Source organism: Daucus carota, chromosome 3, assembly GCF_001625215.2.
Source record: "Daucus carota subsp. sativus chromosome 3, DH1 v3.0, whole genome shotgun sequence".
NCBI classification, from domain to species: Eukaryota; Viridiplantae; Streptophyta; class Magnoliopsida; order Apiales; family Apiaceae; genus Daucus; species Daucus carota.
In genome coordinates this window covers 47,623,986-47,650,294 of record NC_030383.2, presented here as the reverse complement: position 1 = coordinate 47,650,294, position 26,309 = coordinate 47,623,986, and the positions used below count along the sequence as shown (strand labels likewise).

Below are 26,309 nucleotides of genomic sequence, written 5' to 3'. Positions count from 1 at the left end.
CCTTTGAAGTCCAGCGCACATGCTCGAAGCATGTCCTCGAGGGTTTGTATCGTCCTTTCACTTTGCCCATCGCTTTGTGGATGATAGGCGGTACTGAGGCATACTTTTGTACCGAGACTCTCTTGTAATTTTCTCCAAAATGTTGATGTAAATCTTGCATCTCGGTCAGAAACTATCGTTGATGGTACTCCATGTCTTGTTACAATTTCATCCATATAAATCTGCACCAACTTTGCGACATCATACTTTTCTTTAATTGGCAAAAAGTGGGCTGATTTTGTGAGCCGGTCCACAATTACCCAAATAGCATTAAATCCCTGACGCGTCGCTGGCAAGCCTGTGACAAAATCCATCGTTATTTGATCCCATTTCCATTCTGGTATTTCTAGCGGTTGCAAAAGTCCGCTGGGCCTCTGGTGTTCAGCCTTGACTCTTTGGCATGTTAGACATTTTTCCACCCATTCAGCCACATCTTTCTTTATTCCTTCCCACCAAAATTGTCTTTTTAAATCTTGGTACATCTTCGTACTTCCGGGATGGATAGAATAACGTGAATTGTGAGCTTCATCTAGTATTTCTTCTTTCAAGGCTGAATCACTTGGAATCCAAACTCTTTGTCTATAAAGAATAATTCCGTCTTTGTTAACATGAAAATCAGAATTCTTTTCTGCCTTAATTAATTTCTCAATCTTTTCTTTTCCGCTGCTTCTCATTTGCGACTCCAGAATTTTCTCCATGAGAGTTTTATCACTTTCCTGCTTTTCTTTTTCTTTAAGTTGAAGTGATGTGACCAGTTCTATTTCCAGCCTATCAAATTCTTTCTTCAAGCTTGAAGTAATTTGTCTGATCTTTTCTTTTCGACTTAAAGCATCAGCCACTAAGTTAGCTCTTCCGGGGTGGTAATTAATTGTGCAATCATAGTCCTTAAGGAGTTCCAGCCACCTCCGTTGACGCATATTCAATTCTCGTTGTGTAAATAGATATTTTAAACTTTTATGGTCCGTGTAAATTTCACATTTTTCGCCATACAAGTAATGCCGCCATATCTTAAGTGCAAATACCACAGCAGCGAGCTCCAAATCATGAGTTGGGTACTTTTTTTCGTAGTCCTTTAACTGCCTTGAAGCATATGCCACAACTCTTCCATGTTGCATTAAAACACACCCTAGACCATTATGAGAAGCGTCACTATATATTTTAAATCCTCCCGATGAATCTGGTAGAACAAGTATTGGTGCACTAACTAATTTTTCTTTCAATGTCTGAAAACTAGATTCACATTCTTCACTCCAAATGAATTTGACGTCCTTCCTCGTTAATCTGGTCAATGGTTCAGCTATCTTCGAAAAATTCTGAATGAATCTTCGGTAGTATCCGGCTAGACCAAGAAAACTTCGAATTTCTGTCGCTGATTTTGGAGTTTCCCATTTCATAACAGCTTCCACTTTTGCAGGATCAACTTCTATCCCTGATTCACTGACAATATGTCCGAGGAATTGTACTTTTCTGAGCCAAAATTCACATTTGGAAAATTTTGCATAAAGCTTCTTTTCACGCAGCCTTTCTAAAACTAATCTCAGGTGTTTTTCATGATCTTCCCGAGTCTTTGAGTAGATTAAGATGTCATCAATGAATACAATCACGAATTTATCCAAATAATCTTGAAACACACGATTCATGAGGTCCATAAACACAGCAGGTGCGTTTGTTAATCCGAAAGGTAACACCAAGAACTCGTAATGCCCGTACCGAGTTCTAAATGCTGTCTTTGGCACATCCTCGGGCTTAACTTTCAATTGGTGATATCCGGATCTCAAATCAATCTTCGAAAAATATGATGCTCCTTTTAATTGATCAAATAAATCGTCAATTCGTGGCAAGGGGTATTTATTCTTTATCGTTACTTTGTTTAGTTCGCGATAATCTATGCAAAGTCGCATTGATCCATCCTTCTTCTTGACGAATAAGACAGGAGCTCCCCACGGTGATACACTAGGCCGTATGATCCTTTTCTCCAACATATCTTTCAATTGCACCATCAATTCCTTCATCTCACTTGGCGCCATTCTATACGGTGTCTTGGAAATAGGAGCAGCACCTGGTCAATTGCGAAGTCGATCTCTCGATCAGGTGGCATTCCAGGTAGTTCTTCTGGAAAAACATCAACAAATTCGCGTGCAATCGGAACTTCTTCAATTTTAGGTAGTGATTGAGACGTGTCCCGAATGTGAGCTAAGAATCCCACGCCACCCTTCTGTATGTGCCTCATTGCTTGGACAATTGTTAAGTATCGTCCAGGGCCTTGCTTCTTTTGGCCACGAAATAGAATTTTCTTCCCGTTTGGTGACTTGATTGTCACCAATTTTCTTTGACAATTAATGCAGGCTTCATGTTTGTGTAGCCAGTCCATTCCAATAATAGCGTCAAACTCTTTTAAGTTGATAGGAATCAGGTCAACAAAAAGTTGACACTCATTTATTAGAATAGGACACTTGTTCACTATACTATCTGCCATAAGAACTTCCTCATTTGCGGTTTCAACATATAAGGTCTCAGGAAGTTTTTCTACTTGCAACTTATTATTATTAACAAATTGGGTAGAAACAAATGATTTAGTTGCGCCTGTATCGATCAAGACATAAGCATTTACCGAGGAAATCATAAATGTACCTGTTATGACATCATTCGCTTCAAGCGCATCATGTACCGACATATTGAAAGTGCGAGCAGTGGCCTTGTTCCTTGGCTGCGTTCCAGCTGATCCCTTCCATTCTTTTTCTTCATGTGGTTTTTCTTCATTTTGCGGACATTCTTTTGCAAAATGACCTTCTTTTCCGCATTTGAAACAGCGATTAGTCTTAGGTTTCTTACACGCTACCGCTAAATGTCCGACCAGCCCACAATTAAAGCAAGTATTGTTCCTTTTTGTGCATACTCCTCCGTGTTTCTTTCCACAGTACTTGCACCCATTGCTTCCAAATTCTGCCTTATCTTCTTTTCCTTTTGCTGAATTCCCACCTTTCATTTTCTTGAATTGATTTACTTTTCTGAATTTACCCCCATCACGCTCACTACCTACGTCTTCACCCTTCCTTTTCCTGTCTTCTTTGTAATTGATATAATGCTCAGAGCTCCCTTCAACAATTAAAGCCTTTTGAACTACTGCTGCATAATTTTCGAGCTCAAAAACAGCAACTTTTTGATAAATCCATGGTTTAAGACCTTGCTCAAATCTTCGCGCCTTTCTTTTCTCATCCTGAACATGGTGAAGAGCATACCTCGACAACTCTGTAAATTTTGCTTCATATTCCGTTACGCTCATGTCACCTTGCTTGAGTTCAAGAAATTTAATTTCCATTTTATTTTCCAAGCATTTTGGAAAATATTTTTCAAGAAACAATTCCTTAAATCTGGACCACTGTATAACCACTGCATCTTCTCTTTGTTCAACTGATTCCCACCAAAAGTTCGCCTCTCCCTTTAGCATATAAGCTGCGAAATTTGTTTTCAAGTTATCTGGTGTTTGTGCAACTCTAAAAGATTTTTCAATTTCTTTAATCCACCCTTGTGCCTCTGCTGGATCCGTTGTACCGCGAAATTCTGGTGGTTGCGTGTCCTTGAAATGCTTAAAAGGTGAGATTCTTTCAGCCCGATTACTCCCTACAACTTGTTGAAGCACTTCCGTTAACTGTTGTATAGGATCATGTGATTCTCTCCGCTGTGGCATTTTGTTGTTCTTTGTTCTTTTCGAGCTATACGAAAACAAAATCATTTTAAAATTAGACTAGTTGGCTGTCCGTCCAGGGATATCAACATAATATTATTGTACTTGGGTTCAACAGCTCAATGTAATCACTCACAAATAGAGTTGCAAGCGATAAGGACCGTTACCGGTTTTGAACTCCGCATAATAATGATCAAGTCACAGAAGCGTAATAGTGTAATAATCATACCTCTGATTCGTCTTACAAGTAGCTGAATATGCTGTTATTCAATACAATATACTAAATGCTAATCCGACAATCAGAGGTCAACCAAAATAGAAATCTACACCATATAGCTAGTCAGGAAGGAGTATAACAGAAACAAGGAAGGGTATTTTAAGTCCTATAAAATTCTGAATTCTTTTATTGTACCTGGGCCCTGCATATAAATAAATTTCAACAAACCAAAATAAACGAGCACAACCACATGGAGGAAATACTCAAACAAATAAGAACCTAATAATTTTTTTTCCCACTTCCTAAAGATCCTGGTTGTAAAATCCTATGCTGCTATGTTCTCTAAATCCTAAGCTCTGATACCAAACTTGTAACAGCCTGATTCCAATCATAACAAACACAAAAAAAAATAAAATAAAAATAAACAGCTAAAAACCTTCAAGTTAGATCATTACAAGATTTTACAAATCAGGAGAGGTTCCCAGGTCTACAGCCTATACATAGCAGCAACTACCGAAATCAAGATTTTAACTAGCCAACTTTATACAATACTAGCCTAAAACTAGTACAAACTATCACACCTCCTGGTACAAAATTCAAAAGTCATCTGCTCACTTCACACATCCAAATTGTATGATCAAAAGTAGGAAGATATTAGACTACCCAGCCCGCTTGTACTTTTGCTCTAGTTCTGGTGTTTTTCTGAAAACCATAAATCATCACAAAAATGAGCATGGATATGCCCAGCAAGTCCGATAAGATAAACACAGGAAATATTTCAATTTTGTAGGAAACAGGAGTAGGCAAGCACACCAATAAAGCAACGAATGAAGATAAAAATATACTCGCAATCATGTAACCTTCATTTACTAGAGTGATCAGCTCTAGTGGCCATCAACTATGTAACATGCATGTACTAAATCCATCATTTGTGGCTGATTACCATCATTTAGCCACATAAAACATAATCGAAAGCCATCAAGTAGAAAAGATTATATACCTTCTATGTTTATCACAAGAGCCAATACATAGCTAGCAATTTACTCATCAGGATAAGAAAGTGGAGACAAAGTGATGCTTGTTACTCGACCACATCAAAAATCCCTTTTAATTTCAATAGAGCTCACTATAATTCACAATAAGGCTACCAAATTAAAAAGAAATAAGAAGAAGTTCACAAACCTCAACTGGAAACCAACAATCAAAGCAACAGAAACAAGGGAGAACAGAGTAGACTACGAAAAAAACCATTAAAAGAGAGAGGGAAGAAGAGAGTGAAGGACTTGCCTGCCTTCTCTTCTTTGTGCTTACTTCTTTCTAATTCTTGATTACTACTTGTTCTTTGTTTTCCCTCTGTATCTATCCTTCTCTCTGCTTTTGGAAATAAACCCCTAATTTTCCTCTCCCCTGTCTATGTCCTCACTGACCTGGCACCTGATGCTTGTTGCTCTTTTCTCTTTTTTTTTTTTTTTCTTTCTTTCTATTTTCCTTTTAATAAATCAATTCTTAGCACTTAATAAAAACTATTATAAAGATATCCAAAAAAATCCCATTTATTTGTATTATTATTAATATGACAACTTTATAGCTAAATTTTAAACTAATTTAATATCTAACAAACTTTCACACCACTATTTTAATTAATTACTCTATTTACCAAGGTAGTGCCAACTCTTACTATTATTTATAAAACCAACTAACCTGATGCATTACATTCTCCCCTCCTTAATTAATTTCGTCCTCGAAATTGAAAAGGAGTTGCGGGTACTTCTTCTTGATTTCACTTTCAGATTCCCATGTGGCTTCTCCGATAGGTCGATCTTTCCATGCGACCTTCAAACATGGTATGGTTCTATTTCGAAGAGTAAACTCCTTCTTTTCCAGTACCTTTATTGGGATTTCCTGATACGATAAATCTTCCCGAATTTGGCACGGCTCATATGCGAGTACATGCTTGTCGTCATGCTTATAAGGTTTGAGCAGCGAAACGTGAAATGTATTATGAACTCTCATATCAGGAGGTAAGGCCAACTCGTAAGCAACTTTTCCTACCTTTCTCAATACTTCAAAAGGTCCCAAATATCTAGGGGCAAGTTTCCCTTTCTTTCCAAATCGATGCAACCCTCTCCACGGCGAGATCTTGAGAAGTACATGGTCTCCGGTTTCAAAACTTTTATCTTTCCTTTTTCTGTCAGCATACTGCTTTTGTCGATCTTGAGCTGATTTTAATCTTCTTCTTATGATTTGAATAGAGTCTACCGTCTTTTCTACTAGTTCAGGCCCCAATAATTTTGCTTCACCTACATCGTTCCAACATAAAGGTGTGCGGCACTTTCTTCCATATAAGGCCTCGTATGGTGGCATCCCTATACTTGAATGATAGCTATTATTGTACGCGAATTCCACCAGCGGTAGGTGTTCTGCCCAATTTCCTTTGAAGTCCAGCGCACATGCTCGAAGCATGTCCTCGAGGGTTTGTATCGTCCTTTCACTTTGCCCATCGCTTTGTGGATGATAGGCGGTACTGAGGCATACTTTTGTACCGAGACTCTCTTGTAATTTTCTCCAAAATGTTGATGTAAATCTTGCATCTCGGTCAGAAACTATCGTTGATGGTACTCCATGTCTTGTTACAATTTCATCCATATAAATCTGCACCAACTTTGCGACATCATACTTTTCTTTAATTGGCAAAAAGTGGGCTGATTTTGTGAGCCGGTCCACAATTACCCAAATAGCATTAAATCCCTGACGCGTCGCTGGCAAGCCTGTGACAAAATCCATCGTTATTTGATCCCATTTCCATTCTGGTATTTCTAGCGGTTGCAAAAGTCCGCTGGGCCTCTGGTGTTCAGCCTTGACTCTTTGGCATGTTAGACATTTTTCCACCCATTCAGCCACATCTTTCTTTATTCCTTCCCACCAAAATTGTCTTTTTAAATCTTGGTACATCTTCGTACTTCCGGGATGGATAGAATAACGTGAATTGTGAGCTTCATCTAGTATTTCTTCTTTCAAGGCTGAATCACTTGGAATCCAAACTCTTTGTCTATAAAGAATAATTCCGTCTTTGTTAACATGAAAATCAGAATTCTTTTCTGCCTTAATTAATTTCTCAATCTTTTCTTTTCCGCTGCTTCTCATTTGCGACTCCAGAATTTTCTCCATGAGAGTTTTATCACTTTCCTGCTTTTCTTTTTCTTTAAGTTGAAGTGATGTGACCAGTTCTATTTCCAGCCTATCAAATTCTTTCTTCAAGCTTGAAGTAATTTGTCTGATCTTTTCTTTTCGACTTAAAGCATCAGCCACTAAGTTAGCTCTTCCGGGGTGGTAATTAATTGTGCAATCATAGTCCTTAAGGAGTTCCAGCCACCTCCGTTGACGCATATTCAATTCTCGTTGTGTAAATAGATATTTTAAACTTTTATGGTCCGTGTAAATTTCACATTTTTCGCCATACAAGTAATGCCGCCATATCTTAAGTGCAAATACCACAGCAGCGAGCTCCAAATCATGAGTTGGGTACTTTTTTTCGTAGTCCTTTAACTGCCTTGAAGCATATGCCACAACTCTTCCATGTTGCATTAAAACACACCCTAGACCATTATGAGAAGCGTCACTATATATTTTAAATCCTCCCGATGAATCTGGTAGAACAAGTATTGGTGCACTAACTAATTTTTCTTTCAATGTCTGAAAACTAGATTCACATTCTTCACTCCAAATGAATTTGACGTCCTTCCTCGTTAATCTGGTCAATGGTTCAGCTATCTTCGAAAAATTCTGAATGAATCTTCGGTAGTATCCGGCTAGACCAAGAAAACTTCGAATTTCTGTCGCTGATTTTGGAGTTTCCCATTTCATAACAGCTTCCACTTTTGCAGGATCAACTTCTATCCCTGATTCACTGACAATATGTCCGAGGAATTGTACTTTTCTGAGCCAAAATTCACATTTGGAAAATTTTGCATAAAGCTTCTTTTCACGCAGCCTTTCTAAAACTAATCTCAGGTGTTTTTCATGATCTTCCCGAGTCTTTGAGTAGATTAAGATGTCATCAATGAATACAATCACGAATTTATCCAAATAATCTTGAAACACACGATTCATGAGGTCCATAAACACAGCAGGTGCGTTTGTTAATCCGAAAGGTAACACCAAGAACTCGTAATGCCCGTACCGAGTTCTAAATGCTGTCTTTGGCACATCCTCGGGCTTAACTTTCAATTGGTGATATCCGGATCTCAAATCAATCTTCGAAAAATATGATGCTCCTTTTAATTGATCAAATAAATCGTCAATTCGTGGCAAGGGGTATTTATTCTTTATCGTTACTTTGTTTAGTTCGCGATAATCTATGCAAAGTCGCATTGATCCATCCTTCTTCTTGACGAATAAGACAGGAGCTCCCCACGGTGATACACTAGGCCGTATGATCCTTTTCTCCAACATATCTTTCAATTGCACCATCAATTCCTTCATCTCACTTGGCGCCATTCTATACGGTGTCTTGGAAATAGGAGCAGCACCTGGTCAATTGCGAAGTCGATCTCTCGATCAGGTGGCATTCCAGGTAGTTCTTCTGGAAAAACATCAACAAATTCGCGTGCAATCGGAACTTCTTCAATTTTAGGTAGTGATTGAGACGTGTCCCGAATGTGAGCTAAGAATCCCACGCCACCCTTCTGTATGTGCCTCATTGCTTGGACAATTGTTAAGTATCGTCCAGGGCCTTGCTTCTTTTGGCCACGAAATAGAATTTTCTTCCCGTTTGGTGACTTGATTGTCACCAATTTTCTTTGACAATTAATGCAGGCTTCATGTTTGTGTAGCCAGTCCATTCCAATAATAGCGTCAAACTCTTTTAAGTTGATAGGAATCAGGTCAACAAAAAGTTGACACTCATTTATTAGAATAGGACACTTGTTCACTATACTATCTGCCATAAGAACTTCCTCATTTGCGGTTTCAACATATAAGGTCTCAGGAAGTTTTTCTACTTGCAACTTATTATTATTAACAAATTGGGTAGAAACAAATGATTTAGTTGCGCCTGTATCGATCAAGACATAAGCATTTACCGAGGAAATCATAAATGTACCTGTTATGACATCATTCGCTTCAAGCGCATCATGTACCGACATATTGAAAGTGCGAGCAGTGGCCTTGTTCCTTGGCTGCGTTCCAGCTGATCCCTTCCATTCTTTTTCTTCATGTGGTTTTTCTTCATTTTGCGGACATTCTTTTGCAAAATGACCTTCTTTTCCGCATTTGAAACAGCGATTAGTCTTAGGTTTCTTACACGCTACCGCTAAATGTCCGACCAGCCCACAATTAAAGCAAGTATTGTTCCTTTTTGTGCATACTCCTCCGTGTTTCTTTCCACAGTACTTGCACCCATTGCTTCCAAATTCTGCCTTATCTTCTTTTCCTTTTGCTGAATTCCCACCTTTCATTTTCTTGAATTGATTTACTTTTCTGAATTTACCCCCATCACGCTCACTACCTACATCTTCACCCTTCCTTTTCCTGTCTTCTTTGTAATTGATATAATGCTCAGAGCTCCCTTCAACAATTAAAGCCTTTTGAACTACTGCTGCATAATTTTCGAGCTCAAAAACAGCAACTTTTTGATAAATCCATGGTTTAAGACCTTGCTCAAATCTTCGCGCCTTTCTTTTCTCATCCTGAACATGGTGAAGAGCATACCTCGACAACTCTGTAAATTTTGCTTCATATTCCGTTACGCTCATGTCACCTTGCTTGAGTTCAAGAAATTTAATTTCCATTTTATTTTCCAAGCATTTTGGAAAATATTTTTCAAGAAACAATTCCTTAAATCTGGACCACTGTATAACCACTGCATCTTCTCTTTGTTCAACTGATTCCCACCAAAAGTTCGCCTCTCCCTTTAGCATATAAGCTGCGAAATTTGTTTTCAAGTTATCTGGTGTTTGTGCAACTCTAAAAGATTTTTCAATTTCTTTAATCCACCCTTGTGCCTCTGCTGGATCCGTTGTACCGCGAAATTCTGGTGGTTGCGTGTCCTTGAAATGCTTAAAAGGTGAGATTCTTTCAGCCCGATTACTCCCTACAACTTGTTGAAGCACTTCCGTTAACTGTTGTATAGGATCATGTGATTCTCTCCGCTGTGGCATTTTGTTGTTCTTTGTTCTTTTCGAGCTATACGAAAACAAAATCATTTTAAAATTAGACTAGTTGGCTGTCCGTCCAGGGATATCAACATAATATTATTGTACTTGGGTTCAACAGCTCAATGTAATCACTCACAAATAGAGTTGCAAGCGATAAGGACCGTTACCGGTTTTGAACTCCGCATAATAATGATCAAGTCACAGAAGCGTAATAGTGTAATAATCATACCTCTGATTCGTCTTACAAGTAGCTGAATATGCTGTTATTCAATACAATATACTAAATGCTAATCCGACAATCAGAGGTCAACCAAAATAGAAATCTACACCATATAGCTAGTCAGGAAGGAGTATAACAGAAACAAGGAAGGGTATTTTAAGTCCTATAAAATTCTGAATTCTTTTATTGTACCTGGGCCCTGCATATAAATAAATTTCAACAAACCAAAATAAACGAGCACAACCACATGGAGGAAATACTCAAACAAATAAGAACCTAATAATTTTTTTTTTCCCACTTCCTAAAGATCCTGGTTGTAAAATCCTATGCTGCTATGTTCTCTAAATCCTAAGCTCTGATACCAAACTTGTAACAGCCTGATTCCAATCATAACAAACACAAAAAAAATAAAATAAAAATAAACAGCTAAAAACCTTCAAGTTAGATCATTACAAGATTTTACAAATCAGGAGAGGTTCCCAGGTCTACAGCCTATACATAGCAGCAACTACCGAAATCAAGATTTTAACTAGCCAACTTTATACAATACTAGCCTAAAACTAGTACAAACTATCACACCTCCTGGTACAAAATTCAAAAGTCATCTGCTCACTTCACACATCCAAATTGTATGATCAAAAGTAGGAAGATATTAGACTACCCAGCCCGCTTGTACTTTTGCTCTAGTTCTGGTGTTTTTCTGAAAACCATAAATCATCACAAAAATGAGCATGGATATGCCCAGCAAGTCCGATAAGATAAACACAGGAAATATTTCAATTTTGTAGGAAACAGGAGTAGGCAAGCACACCAATAAAGCAACGAATGAAGATAAAAATATACTCGCAATCATGTAACCTTCATTTACTAGAGTGATCAGCTCTAGTGGCCATCAACTATGTAACATGCATGTACTAAATCCATCATTTGTGGCTGATTACCATCATTTAGCCACATAAAACATAATCGAAAGCCATCAAGTAGAAAAGATTATATACCTTCTATGTTTATCACAAGAGCCAATACATAGCTAGCAATTTACTCATCAGGATAAGAAAGTGGAGACAAAGTGATGCTTGTTACTCGACCACATCAAAAATCCCTTTTAATTTCAATAGAGCTCACTATAATTCACAATAAGGCTACCAAATTAAAAAGAAATAAGAAGAAGTTCACAAACCTCAACTGGAAACCAACAATCAAAGCAACAGAAACAAGGGAGAACAGAGTAGACTACGAAAAAAACCATTAAAAGAGAGAGGGAAGAAGAGAGTGAAGGACTTGCCTGCCTTCTCTTCTTTGTGCTTACTTCTTTCTAATTCTTGATTACTACTTGTTCTTTGTTTTCCCTCTGTATCTATCCTTCTCTCTGCTTTTGGAAATAAACCCCTAATTTTCCTCTCCCCTGTCTATGTCCTCACTGACCTGGCACCTGATGCTTGTTGCTCTTTTCTCTTTTTTTTTTTTTCTTTCTTTCTATTTTCCTTTTAATAAATCAATTCTTAGCACTTAATAAAAACTATTATAAAGATATCCAAAAAAATCCCATTTATTTGTATTATTATTAATATGACAACTTTATAGCTAAATTTTAAACTAATTTAATATCTAACAAACTTTCACACCACTATTTTAATTAATTACTCTATTTACCAAGGTAGTGCCAACTCTTACTATTATTTATAAAACCAACTAACCTGATGCATTACAAATACATACATAATTCTAGACGAAATATAAAATTATAACAATAAGTACATATGTTTCAAAATAAGTATTCCATACATCTTTAATACTTATTTTCAGATTAAAAAAATATAAATATGTATTTTTTATGAAAATAAATCTTTTTTTTATAAAATTTCCTAAACAATTTTAATTAAAAAAGTATTCCTATGTTCCCACTCCCAGTGTACATCATCCCCCAGTGTACATCACCCCGGAAACATAAATAACAACACTACGATTCATAAGGAGAAAGAAACATTGATTTTGATTTTTCCTTACCCAGGCACCTCAAGAATACCCAAGACATTAAAATTAATTTAAAAATATATATAACAAGATAAAATAATAATACAGTCGAGAGAAGAAGATAATAGAGATCATAACTTCCATATTACAGTTTAAACTTCAAAGTACTCTCATTTAAACCTAATCACTGTCAGAATCATTTCCAGAATCTGCTTTCGTTGCCTGGGGGTTATTGTATCCCTTCATTTCATCTGTATACCGTTTCTTGTCTTGCTTAGCATCTGCTTCGTATCTTTCTTTCTCCTCGCCTACAAAGGCCCAACATTTTAATTAGTTATATAAACCACAGATAAAACGAAAATGACTTCAAGAACAGCAGAAAAAACACAAACCTGACATCTTGTTCCATCTTTCTCCGAGGACTCTACCAACATCTGTGAAGCTAATTCCAGGATTCGTCTTCTTCACATTCTGTAGCCAAGCATATCAAAATGAGCAATAAGTATCTGTCAGCCTGTCACCATGGAATATAAGCCAGGAAACAATTGCAGGTCTAACAGCGGATAGAGCTAAAAAAAACATGATCTGGTCAACACGCAATAACAAAAGTCAACTCATCCCTTGGCAATCCTTTTTTTAAATAATTTCTCATCAAGTAATAAACAAACAAGTGAGCAGAACTCTGCAAGCATATCTTAAATGCTAAAAAGATTATTCAAAAAAAAAAAAAAGATGCAAAAACCCTCCACCAACCACTTATGGGGGTGAAGCCTAAACATTGATAAAATGGGCAACATTCGAAGATTGGCATATTTAATTAAAAGTGTCTTCCATTTGGAAACACAAGGCCAGGTTAACTGTAGACCCTTAAATTTAATCTTAATATTACTCCTTTAAGAACAGTACTTATTCCCATTCCCGAGAAGAATTAATTTCAAACCCAACTAGGCAACTACCCTGAATAATAACTCGGCACCTGGTTAAAAATAGGATATAATCATATAATATGTACAATTTCAACACGGACCTTTTCTAGTTTGCTGTACAGTTGTAATTAGGTATTTCATGTGTAACAACTAACAAGTACGCGGAAACTGTGAAAGAAAGACGACTGATCATATTAAAATCAGGGATACCAACCTCCCTTTCATTCTTGGAGAAGAACATGAAGGCACTCAATGGCTTCTTTGGTGCATTTGGGTCTTTTTTCTTCTTTGGTTTCTTCTTCTTTACACTATCTTCCTCGCCATCTTTCGTTCTCTTCCTACTTGCCGCTGCCTTGGAAGATGCCGAAGGCTCCTTCTTGGCTTCTTTTTTAGCAGGTTTCTGAAATAAGCAGCCACGCACATGAACTACTGAATTTTGGCAGTGAACCCCAATAATAAGCAAAGAATGAAGACTAATATACCTCCTTTTCACCTCCACTAACACTAGCATCAGAATCATCTCCTCCAGAATCATCTGTAGGTGAACCAGAATCATCTTTTTCAGCCACAAAATCTTCATCCTACATAGATCAGCCAAATTAAACATTTGAAGAAGTATATCATAGATAGATTACTATGTAAAATTGCAATGCACTTGCCAAAGATCTGTGTAATCTATGCACATTACATAATATTTCCACAAGACTATCGAATAATAAAATTTAAAGTTACCTCCTCATCGCTCTCATCTCCACCAGCTTCATTCTTGATCCTCTCAAGATGTGGATCAACAGCATCATCATCTTCATTCTGCAAAACAGCAGCAACACCATCTGCAGCTTGGGGACCACCAAGATTCATGATTTTCAAACCCTTCGAACTGCATTGAATTATAGTAGGAAAAATAAGAGATTTATGTTTAAAATAATGAAAATAATCAAGAAACAAAAGTTAACGGCAAAGAACACAGAATTGAGTTATAAGCCCGAACAGGAAAAAGTAAGGGAGATTAGAAGTTCCAAACAAGTGAACTAACTATATGTTTTGAGCCAAAACTCTATATTAACAGCACAACAGAAACAAACATACAACAGACTAGATAAACAAGCAAGGAAACCACATAATCCAAGAAACACGTCATTTGTGTTTGTAACTAGAAAAACCGCATGTTACATGACACAAAATCAGTTTTCTGGGTCCACAGCACCCCTAAAAGAATCAAAGGTTGCATTTTCTGAGCTTTCATTATCTACCTCCACCACTAAATCTCAAATGTTTACTTTTGAGAAAAAAAAACATTCAGCGCATGTCTTTATAGGAATACAGAACAAAACAGAAATACAGAACAAAACAAAAGTACGTTGGTCACTAATAGTAATGTACACCTGAGTTTGAGTAGGCAGTAAGAAACCATACTGACCTGATGAAGTCGAATAAGTTGTGATATTCATTTCTCTGGATGTTGCGGAATAGATGTTCCTGTTCAGTCTTCAGTCTGATCAGAAGATCAAAGTAATGCATGTTTGACCCTCCAGCAGCATGCCTCTCAAATTCCACATAATCAATCTATAATTATAGTTTTGTAACACGTCAATATCATAGTTTAGTTTTGACCCCTCAAGCAGGTCAGTTGCTAAAAGCGAGTAACCTTAAAGACCAATTACAGTTCTCATCCTAAATTTCGCATTCAACTTCTAAAAGTACCATACCTCGTCATGAAGAATAAGTGTTGGAGGCTTCGGGAGGAAGAAGAAACTCTTCTCAAGCGGATAGAGGACCCCGTCTTCAGCTTTCAAAGACGACTTCACTGCATAACCATCCTGACAACTTCGGAACTTTCCTGGTCTTGTGAGTTTGGCACCAGACAAACCCCGTAATATCATAGTGAAAACTTCATGAATCAGCCCCTGATAAGAAAGAATATATAAAAATGCAGCATATGATACTGATAAAAATTCGAACTTCAACTATGATACTGTCATTATTGCTTGGACAAATAAAAGCCTGTTTGTGCATAAAAAACAGAAGTGCTATTTTTTTACAAAACATGTAACCAAACACCAGCCTCGTCTCCTTGCATATTCCAAAATAATTTAAACCTATAATATTACATGGTAAAAAATTTCATTACCTTATATGTTGGTTCCAACTTGTCTTTGTACTTGTGATTATAGAGATCATCACTTAGTGACAATGTGCTTTCCACAACATAATCTGTCTCGAACTGTGTAAATAAACAAAGTTACTGAACGAGCATACAACTAAAGAAAGGTATCTAACAACAATTTAGCATCTATCATGATGCTAATCATCAGTAACAATACCTGCAAAACAATATGTGGGTACAACGTTTGGCCTTTACGGATAGGTGGATCAAGAGAAACAACAACAAAAGTATGTGGCTGATTAGACTGCCACAACAAAGGAGAAAGTGAAACACACCATTAGCTTGTGAATAGTATAGAACTAGAAGTACAATTCAATATTCAAAATGCACTCAATAAACATTATAGGTATTGTAACAAAGTAAAGACTAAACACCTTGGGCAGTAAAAAGAGGCGAACAACACTACTGTATTGGATTTTAAAATCGTTGGCTTGCCCTTGAAGCCTTAAAAATGAAAGATGAAGTTCAACATTATAGCGACCCCTGCAAAAACCAGCACCCTCATAAGATATTTATCATATAGGACCAGAAAGAATAAAGATAGAGTGAAACTAAATCTATTGCAGATTATGGTAAAGATTAGAGACATACCTTGGAGTAAGGATGGCAATCCCCTCAAAAGTGACAACAGCTTCTTCACCTCCTGGTGTGACGTCAGCCATCGACACAATCTTATTGCGAAAGACCTATACATATAGTACCCATGACACTGACTGTGAAATGAAATAAATGCTGCAAGGTTAAACTATATACAGGTAGCAAAAAACTTACTTGAGCTGGAGGACAGTTTTCATCACCAACAAACTGAGTATTGGAATTAGGTATATGGAAACTTATCTCCATCAACGAATCTTTCTGTAATCATAATACAATGATGATCAAAACATCTAAGGCGTGAATTAAAATAAAAAACAAAGACGAGCATACAAGGGCAGAGTGCCATACACATACGTATAAAGTAAAAGCTAAACATTGCAAGTTGGTTTGTGGCCGACTAGTTGACTAACTTTGCCCAACTTACATGGATTCAACTGACATCTTATTGTAGCATGAAGTTATTTGATTAAAACCCCCATAATAGATTAAATAGAACAGTGAGAACAACCCCTTAAAATACAGTACATTCATGATGAAAAATAGTTTAATTGGGGAAACATACTTTTAACTTCTGACTAGTATTAATTATAAAAAACATGAACTTTGACAAAGTGAATGAATTACAAGGACAAGCCATGAAAAAAAATTAACACTTTAGTCTGATATATAAAAATCCATAACTATATACAAATAAAGTAAAATTAAATAAACCTCGTTGGCCCCTGTAGTGTCATCGACATGAAATTCCAGCATGACATCATTTTTTCCTTGAAGTTGTGTCTGGGATACATCAGCTAAGGATACCTCAAACGCTTGCTTTGAGCCAACTAGAAAACTAAGCATGTTGCCTAACAGAAAAAGCAAGTCACGAGAGCGGGTAAATTCAAAGTATCGAATTACTTAGTGAATACAATACAGGATCAAGTGAAATTAAAGTAATAGGTATGCATTATATAAGACTAACAATGTTTTGAAGTTAAGGAAGGATTATAGTAAAAACCCAGAAATCATTATAGGAATGCAAATCACCAATCTTAACAATTGAATAAAACGAAACAAACCGAATATAGTTAGCTAAAACAAAGTTTTCTGCAGAATGTAACGGTAACCATCATAAATAAAAATTTCAGTGAAGAGATTGACATAATTAAATAAAAAAACATTTTCATCATCAAATACAAAGTAAAATGCGGAAGCTGAGTAATAATAACATACTTACCATTCAGGTCAACTTCTCCCCAGTTCTTGCCACTAACAGACAGTTGTTTTTCTTCAGGTGTTATGCCACATGAAGTTTGAAAAAAACTAGTGAGGCTAGACACATCCTGCAAAACAAAAAAGAGTCATTCTAACAATAATGTAATAGCATCATCCCAATTCTAGTTTGTTCTCTCCTGTCCCCCCACTGGTAAGAGTCCTACAGGCTGACAAATTCGCAGTACAAAGATGTATAGACTACATAAAACACCAGGAGCAGATATGGCTTATTAGTTATTCTTAGTATGGTTTATTAACATATACCCGTTAAACAAATAAAACAAGTTGACAAGAGAGAACATATGTTTTGTAACGATTATTAGCATTTTTATGAGTTTGCACATGGAAACAAGGAACGTGGGTCGCAACCCAGATCGCCGGAAGTGACGACCCGCAAGAACACACTTGATTCTTGTTCTGAACAATAGATCCATGTCTATGTCATATGATAAGTAAATTATGCATGCAGAAAGATGGAAAGCAAAGAAAAAAACAAAGAACAGCCCCACTTACTGAATAAATCAGTCAATTTGTAATACTTGTGCCATAAACAATTTTATCAACATATGCTTATCTTTTATTCATTAATAAATGTCTTTTCGTTCGAAAAAAATCAATAAATGTGTATATTATCAATTAAAATTGTATACTATAATGGAAATTATATATATGAATATAGATTTTCACCGTACCCGTACGTTCTATTGTACCGGATTCACTAGGACTAATGTTCTACATATACGATTTTGTTCCCCATTTCGAATAAAACCCTATCATATGTAACATTGGTTTGCAACACCTGAATTGGAGATAAATAAGTTTTCAAATGGATTTCTTTCCTAATTCATTTATATGTGTAGCAATTTCTGTTGGATTTTCTATCAAATCCAATTCAGATCTGATGGTAAAACTCTTGAAGGTGCAACTCTTTACTTCCATTACTAAGGGTTTTTTTTGTTTTTTTTGATAAAGTTCCAATTAGCATGCTGAAGATAAAGTTAAGATTTCATAGACAAACAATGAAATGCAAGAGATCAAGGAAAAGAAAAGATAGCTTAATATTCCATATAATATCAGGCTTGAAGACAGATTACTCCGGTCTGAAAGCACATTAGGACTTGGAGTAAATTGAATAACAACTGCTTTATTTTAGACAAGTGGGTCATTGACTGTTAGAACTAAACAACCCCGTCCACTTCAGCAAATAGTAACATGGTTACAATGTGGTGTATCATGTTACTATTGACTCATACCAAAAACTAACAAATTCAAAACAACACCAACCAGTTTAAGAAATAGCAACAAGGTAATGTGGTGTATTATGTTATTCATACCAAAAAACTTCAATGTAACTGCCGAAAACATTAAAAGAATATTTTGCAAGTCCAAAAAGAGGAGAGAGGAATAAGAGTAACCATACCTGGTCACGGAATCCAGTAAATTTGTATTTCAACCCTTCCTTACTTATAACACCAAGCTGATTAGTCCGTGGAACCTTCATCCATGTAAGCCCGGATATATCAGACTTGTCCACTTCCACAGCCTTTCCACCTCCTTGTTTCTTCCACACTATACCGCCTGAATAAACCCTGAGTTGCCCCGGGTTCTGAAGCAAACAACACACAAAATTTCACTAATTTGAAAATTGCATCTAAAATATCATAAAAAGTTACAATTCTAAATATTTTGATACAGCAAATTCTCAGAACAAATGTTCTCCTCGGATTACAATTCAGATATAAATACAAGATAGGTAAATAACATGTCTCGAAACCTGGAGGAGGAACCATTTTAACCCTAAAACGATTAATAAAAATAAAATACATAAAAATATCAGAAATCCTAATCAATCATATTTTAATCGACAAGTATATGCAAACCCTAGATATAACCCTTGCACAAAATATTACAAATTGATTGTATAAAACATATAGACATGTAGCTAGTTTGGCGTTAATTAGGGTTACAGTAAAGATATAATAACCTAATTAGAGACTGATATACGGCATAGACAAGATATAATCGAAAGCAAAGAGGCAAATAGAAGAAACTGGAGAGAGAGAGACTTACAGTGCCGCCACGGCCTCCGAGAGAGATATTGTTGAATAAGTGACCGTCCGCCATTGATTTGTGCTGTGGGGAATGCTAGCAAGCCCTGTGAAACTCTGTTTATATGAAGTGTAGATGGAGCGGCAAACCGGATCCGGGTTGGCGCGAAACGGGGAATGGTTGGATGTGAGTCGGTCCACCTTAGTCTTACCAATGGGCCTCGATAATCAATTTTAACAAACGAGCAGACCGTACATGATGGTCACCTTTGGTCCGGACTCCTTTTGAAAGTTAGAGATTTGGATAGAATTAGAGATTTGGCGTGTGTCAGAGTTTTGACAATTTCAATCCGTTAATGTTCATGTTTGATAGTTATCGAATTTTGATTTGAGAAATTTTTTGGATTAGAGGTTTTGGTATGTGTTATAAAAAACTAATCAAACAGTTATTTACCAAATAGTTTTATAAAAAACCGCTAATTCAATCCGCTAATCAAAATATATATTCTAATCAGTTAGTCAAAACATCTAATTCAATCCGTTAACAGTTACCGCTAACCGCTAATTCCCAAATAAAGCCTTAGTTTCTTCTTACTTTTCTAAAAATTATTAATTAATTATGTGTTTATTATGTTTTTCAGAAATAATTTTTCAGAACGTTTAGATATAATCGATTAAATGATGTTTTAAATAATATAAAACATCAATTTTACAAATTTAGGGAACTTATAATACGTTGTGAATCTATAAGACTGATTATATTAATAATTATATATTAAAATAATTAATTCATTATTATAATAAAAAAAGTATATAATAGAGTATGAGAAATATTCTTACTAGGCCTTTGGAGATGTGAAAATACCTCAATGGTCACAAAACTTACTGATAACCAAGAGAGAATGTGTACAAAGGCAAGGGTAAAAAAAGAAAAGTAAAGAATAACAGGTCATAATAATGACACTCTTTAATCTTGATGAAAAATCTAAAACGTCGTATAAAAATAAACAGAGGGAGTACGAGTGATGCCTAAAATAACAAAATTCGGGAAAAAAAGTCCTAAGAACAAGTTCAACAATGTCCTAATAAGTGCCCTATGAATACAATAAAAAATAGTGTATTGGTGATTTAGGACATCTTTTTGATAAATGAAATCCAACAACATGCCTTATTAAATGTGCCTTATTATTAAATTAATAATTTATTTGAATTGGTTTGGAGGGAAGTGAAAAAGTAAAAGGAGAGAGATGCATTGAAATGGTGGAAAGTTAATATTTTATTGAGAAAATTGGTTTAGACATGGTTAGTAGTGCCTCTAAAATGAGGCACTTGTTGGATGTTCTAGTCGTTTAAGGTACCATTAGGACATTGTTGGAGCATATATTTCATCCACATACCTTAAATTTTAACTTAAGACATCAATTTAGGACATTATTGGACTTATTCTAAATACTATTTGTTAATGCTAGATAATTTAGTGTTTCCAGTTTTAGAATAAAACGCTAGATTGTTAGCGTTTTGTTATTTTTAATTTTAGCAAAACGCAATACAAAATAACGTTCCTTTTTCAATCCTCGCAAAACGTGAGATCATACAGCATTTTGTTCTTTTAACAACAACAAAACGCTACACAGAATAGGGTTTTGTTCTTTTAACCCAGCAAAAACTACACAAAAAACGTTTTTGGTTAATATAAAAACGCTATACGAAATTGTGTTAACAAATGATATTAGAGATTATTTTTCCAGCTTGTGGTATTTGAAACATTAATGTTTCGCATTGCGATAATAAAAGTCAACGCCTGAGATTCAACAAATATAACTGGTTTAAATAATTTGTAATTTATATACAATCTTTATAATATGTAATCTCTTAACAATTTTAGCAAAATGAGATTTTATATAGTTGGAGATATTCTTATTTTTAAAAAATATACATAAAAATATCTAATTTTTTTTTAAAAAATAAGCATTTCATTAAGCAAATAAGAGAAGTTTTTTTTTAAGAAAGCAAAGAAGAAAAGTCAATCGCCTCCTAAACATTTCGTTCTAGAAAATAATATTTATAAACATAGATTTTTTTCTGAAAATAAGTTTGTATTTATATGTTTTAAGATCGGTAAACATGCTCAATATTATATGTCTGTTTTATTCGGCTTTTTGAACATTTTTAAAGTTGAATGAAATTTGAAAACCATATTATCATACTTGTTGTCTTACTTCGTTTACAAAACTTTTGTGATAAGTGAAGAAAAAAAGTTATGAACAAAATTAATCATTAATCATGTAAACAATAATTTAAGAGAAGCGTTAGGTATTTAAAAATTATTTCCAAACTGCTTGTTCAAATCCCTTCACTTATAAAGGAGTCCTGAGGTGGAATTTTTTTAGAGAAAAATCTCAAAATGGTCACTTAAGTCAGCTTGTAGTATCAAAATCTTGATCGTACTTAACGGGGTCTCTTCCGTACCACTTTAGTAACGGATAATGACTGTGTCGTTATGTTGACCGCTTGACCTAACAGAAGTGTCTATGTGGCATTCACCTGTTTGACACAGTGGAAAGCAACGGCTCTTTTGACTCTTACGTGGATTGTAACGTCCATATATTTGTAGCAGCTTATATAAAGCCCAGAGACATACAAATCATAGTAAAGAAAAGAGTTAGGGTTCTTACATCTAGAAGGGGGCAATCAAAGGTAACGAGATTAACTCCTAAATTCGTTGAAGATTTACCAGCCGAAGATGATGAAGAGTGAAAGCCCCAACATCAAAAGTTGTGGGAGTTGCTCGAGTGATTCCGTCAAAAATTGGGAGGGTAGGCTGTGTTTTTGTGGGAAACAAGCTAGGGTGTATACTTCATGGACGCTCAAAAATCCTGGAAGAAGGTTCTATACGTGTTCAACACCTAAGGTAATATCAGCTTTTATTGTTTTCATGTTATGTTGTTGGTTCTTGTCTAATTTGTTGTTTTTGTTTCCTATTAAATTAGGAGATTCAAGGCTGCCACTTCTTCGAATGGATTGATGAAGGATTTAGTGGAAGGGCTTTTGATGTGATCACACATTTGAATCACAGGAGGATTTTTTTGGAGGAAAAACTGAAACATGTTGAAGAAGATTTGGAGGAAAACATTGAGAAAAGAAGAACTCTAAAGGATGAGAAGCTACAACTAATTGATGGGAACAAGGCCTTTGAAGCTGATCTGAAATTGATTAGGAGGCAGTTGAAATTGTGTGTGCTTGTATGTGTTCTGTTGTTTGCAGTGGTGTTAATGTCGTTCTAGATGTAGTAGATGTAGTAGATGTGGAGTTGATGGCAGGTAGGTGGTGGTGTTAATGTGGTTGATGAATGTAATCAATGACTGCCGTATGTAATGAATATTTGTATGGAATTGAAAGCAAGTTTAATGAAAACTAGCCCCCCTGCAGATTCACTAGCAACCAGAACATAATAAACGTAGCATAATAAAAGTACCCCCTTGAAATTGCATAGCAAATGTCTTACATAAAACCTCCAAATTGTCTAACATAATAAACATTTAACCAAAATGAGAAGAGGTTTTTAAAGCAGACAAAAGTACAGATAGTCTTCAAAACACAGTACCAAAATGAGAAGGGGTTTTTAAAGCATAGTAATAATAGCTAAAGTCTCCAACTAATCTCCAATTGTAACTGGATCATCTTCAGTGTTCTTGAACTTGAATTGCTTCTTGGCTTGGAGTCTTGTTGAGGTCCTTGGAGGCACTCCTGCAGCAGAGGCAGAGGTCCTAGGTGGTTTGAACTTGGATGCCTCTGGTGGAGTGATATTAAGTGCTTTGTGACCCACATCTCCCCTGAGATTTTTTTCCAATTCGTTAGACTTGTCACCAGCAAAAATCTTTACCTGCAGGATTGTCATCTTTAAGAAATGTCAATCTTTTTTTAGGAATTGTCACCTCAGTCCATGGGACTTCTTGAGTGACCACTGGTTCTTCCTCTTGAGTTCCCACAGCTGCTTCATCTTCTTGAGCCTTTTCTACCTTCTTCACATTCCTCCTAACCTGAAGCTTTTGTCTCTTCAGAGCCTTTGTTTTGTCACCACTGCTGGTCACATGTTCTTGAACTCCTCCTTGAATTGGCACCTCACCTTGGACTAGCGCCTCACTTTGAACTGGCACCTCACCTTCACCATTAGGTTGTTCAACCACAACAGTTTTTTTGACTTGTTTCCTTGTTTGAAGTTTCTTTCTCCTCAACTCCTTACTGCTCTTCTTCTTCACAACATCTGCAGAGCTCTTCACTGAGGATTGACCTTGCTCAAAATCCCTTATATCTCCTTCCTCATCAGGCACTCCATTCTTGGAGGGACAATTTGACTTCCTGTGAGCTGCATCTCCACACAAGCTGCAATGCATGATTCTTTTATTGCTATACCTCTGAAGAGTAGGCCCAGACTCTGATGGTTGTGACCTATTTCCACCCTCCCAAGTCTCCTTCCTCCTCATCCTTTTTGGTCTTCTCCTCAATTTTTTAGGTAGATCTGGTGGAAGTAGTTCATCAGTAGAATGTGTCTCCCAAAACTCCTCACCCTTCAAGGCCTCAAGAGGGAAGCTGTAGGATGCCAAAAACTTTTCTTTCTTGTAAAAATCAGATACATAATCCAGTGGAGAGTGTCTTCTGTCATGGATTGCTGCAATGGCATGCTCACAAGGAATACCAGTCAAGTCATAGACTCTGCAATCACAGGTCCTTGCATCCAGATCAACTGTAACAACTCTGGTGCCCATTTTCACTGAGTAGGCTGTTGCACCATTCCAGCTTGCTCTCCAATCCCTTGATTTAGTGACTAGCACATCAAGCTTCTTCTTAATCTTAGGACACAAGGGTGAGTCATACCTAATCATAGCATCTCTATTAACTCTAATTCTTGTCAGCAACTTGAAGTGTATATCCTGGATCATATTCAGTAAGGACATGTACCTACAAAATTTCAAAATGTTAGAAACCATAAAAACAGTCATTCATATTATCAGCCTTGACTAAATTATCCATCATAACTTTCACTTATTATCCAGCTATTGAAACACTCACTCATGTTGTTCTCAACATTATCAGCCTTGCTGTGTGTTGAGAAGTGTGCTTTAGTCCACACAGCTGGTGTTAGCTTGGAAAGTTGCTCATGTGCAGGCTTGGATAGTTTTTGTAGGTCTTTCATAGCCCTGGTATGTGCTGCAGGGTATGTAGACATACAAGCATTCCAAAATGCTCTCTTCAGAAGGAGACTTGAGAACCAAATTCATCATATAGGCTATCCTCATCAGAGTCATCAGTATCTGTTTCTACATCATATTCAGGATCAGATGGGTGACTTTCATCACTGAATTTATCCTTTCCTCCCTCATTTTCAGCAGGCTCATCCTCTCCTCCCTCATTTTCAGCAGCCTCATTTTCTCCTGTTTGTCTTTGAGGGCCATCAATCACCTCATCTAGTTCATAATGATCTACATAAAGATCAATTCGACCTAAAGGCCTTGAAATCTCTACCATCTCTCTCACTGTGTTATCATCAAACAACAATCTTAAACCACTCTTAAATGTTCTCCCATCATTTTTAAAATACACTAAATCACTGGGGTCATACTTATAGCTAGCAGCAAACTCATCCAAATCTCTAAAACATAGCAAATCAGTGTCGAAATCCTCTATAACATCTACTTCACCACCAACATACTTGACATTAGGATGGGGTGTGAAATCACCATGGTGGTGTACATGTACAGACACCTTCGAATCCATACTGTTACATGCATATAAATTGAAACAACTAAGTAGCAAATACAAACTAATCTACACATGTAAATCACATGAATACTACACATACATACTAATCTACACATCAGTTCGAGTTCAATAAGTGATATTAAGATTCGATTGAACATACCTCTTCACTTGGAGACGATTGGAACCAACTACGAACTCGAACTACTCCAGCGATCGCAAGATTAGGGTTTCTCTTCAATTAGGGTTTATCTCCAGCTCTAATCCCCAATTTGAAATGAGTCGGCTTCGGTAATGGGTTTTGATATGTTTTATTGTTTGATGTTTTTTCTTTTTGTTTTTTTGTTTATTGTATTTTCTTTTTATTTTGTTAGAAATCTGTGACCGTTGCGAGCTGAGTCACTCGCCACGTATTGCCAATCAGCCACTCTGTCAAACAAACGTCCGCCACGTCAACTTCCCGTTTGGTCAAGCGGTCAAACTAACGACACAGTCATTATCCGTTACTAAAGTGGTACAGATGAGACCCCGTTAAGTACAATCAAGATTTTGATACTACAGGTTGACTTCAGTGACCATTTTGAGATTTTTCCCAATTTTTTTATATCTCTCTCCGATACTGTTTTCTTTGTGCAAGCGCCGATCCTCTCCGGCGTCTTTAATTGCCGATTCCGATCATCTCGCCGTCAATCCGGCTCCGATCACTTTGTGCAATTCTGATCGGCGGCGATTACTGTCTTACATTTATTTTCCTCTCAATCCTATAAATTTTTTAATTATTCTATTCATTTTAATTTATGATGGATCTATGTTTAAACTTGCGGTATTGTGAATTCATTTGAGGTTTTGTGGATGTGAATGGGATTGTAATCTTCTGGTGAATTCTACAGTGGTGTTGTTTGATGATGAAATTGGAACTAGTTGCAGTAATAGTAAGGAAGTAGGGGATAAACGCTCCGAGGTGTCGTGGCGTCCTCGCCAGCTTGTTTTCAGTCCTTATGCTCCGAGTGATGGTGCATCTGCAAAGACTCGATCTTTGAGCCTTTTTGTTAAAAGGCCTCGTAGCGGTGGTGGCGCAGGGTTGCGGCGACGGCAGTTCCACGATCTGATCGGTTTCAGAAAGGAGGCGTTAATTGGGTCATTAGGCGTTTATTTTGCCTCTTAATTGAGGGCGTTTATTGTGCCTCATAATTGAGGGCGTAAATTGTGCCGTCTAATTGAGGGCGTAAATTGTGCCTTATTTGAGGCGTTAATTGTATCTTGATTA

The 26,309-nt window shown here is 36.4% G+C and overlaps 4 protein-coding genes across 4 annotated transcripts; 1 reads left to right on the top strand and 3 right to left on the bottom strand.

Moving 5' to 3' along the window:
* Nucleotides 1–2,047: 2,047 nt before the first annotated feature.
* On the bottom strand, nt 2,048–3,727 carry LOC135151556 (uncharacterized). The gene has a single exon (XM_064090085.1). It carries the CDS (start codon nt 3,725–3,727, stop codon nt 2,048–2,050), a length of 1,680 nt encoding a protein of 559 aa, XP_063946155.1.
* Nucleotides 3,728–8,419: 4,692 nt separating this feature from the next.
* On the bottom strand, nt 8,420–10,099 carry LOC135151555 (uncharacterized). The gene has a single exon (XM_064090084.1). The coding sequence runs from the start codon at nt 10,097–10,099 to the stop codon at nt 8,420–8,422; it is 1,680 nt and encodes a 559-aa protein (XP_063946154.1).
* Nucleotides 10,100–12,339: 2,240 nt separating this feature from the next.
* On the bottom strand, nt 12,340–19,562 carry LOC108215202 (FACT complex subunit SSRP1). The gene is made up of 16 exons (XM_017387590.2): nt 19,308–19,562; nt 18,658–18,843; nt 17,200–17,305; nt 16,692–16,828; nt 16,155–16,238; nt 15,975–16,069; nt 15,758–15,866; nt 15,541–15,627; nt 15,348–15,440; nt 14,926–15,123; nt 14,637–14,782; nt 13,949–14,096; nt 13,699–13,797; nt 13,431–13,616; nt 12,683–12,761; nt 12,340–12,598 (listed from the first exon to the last, which is right to left on the bottom strand). The coding sequence occupies exons 1-16, from the start codon at nt 19,359–19,361 to the stop codon at nt 12,471–12,473; spliced, it is 1,935 nt and encodes a 644-aa protein (XP_017243079.1). The 5' UTR covers nt 19,362–19,562; the 3' UTR covers nt 12,340–12,470.
* A 2,466-nt stretch (nt 19,563–22,028) lies between these two features.
* Nucleotides 22,029–22,622, top strand: LOC108212583 (uncharacterized protein At4g04775). The gene is made up of 3 exons (XM_017384308.1): nt 22,029–22,196; nt 22,276–22,505; nt 22,550–22,622. The coding sequence occupies exons 1-3, from the start codon at nt 22,029–22,031 to the stop codon at nt 22,620–22,622; spliced, it is 471 nt and encodes a 156-aa protein (XP_017239797.1).
* Nucleotides 22,623–26,309: the final 3,687 nt, after the last annotated feature.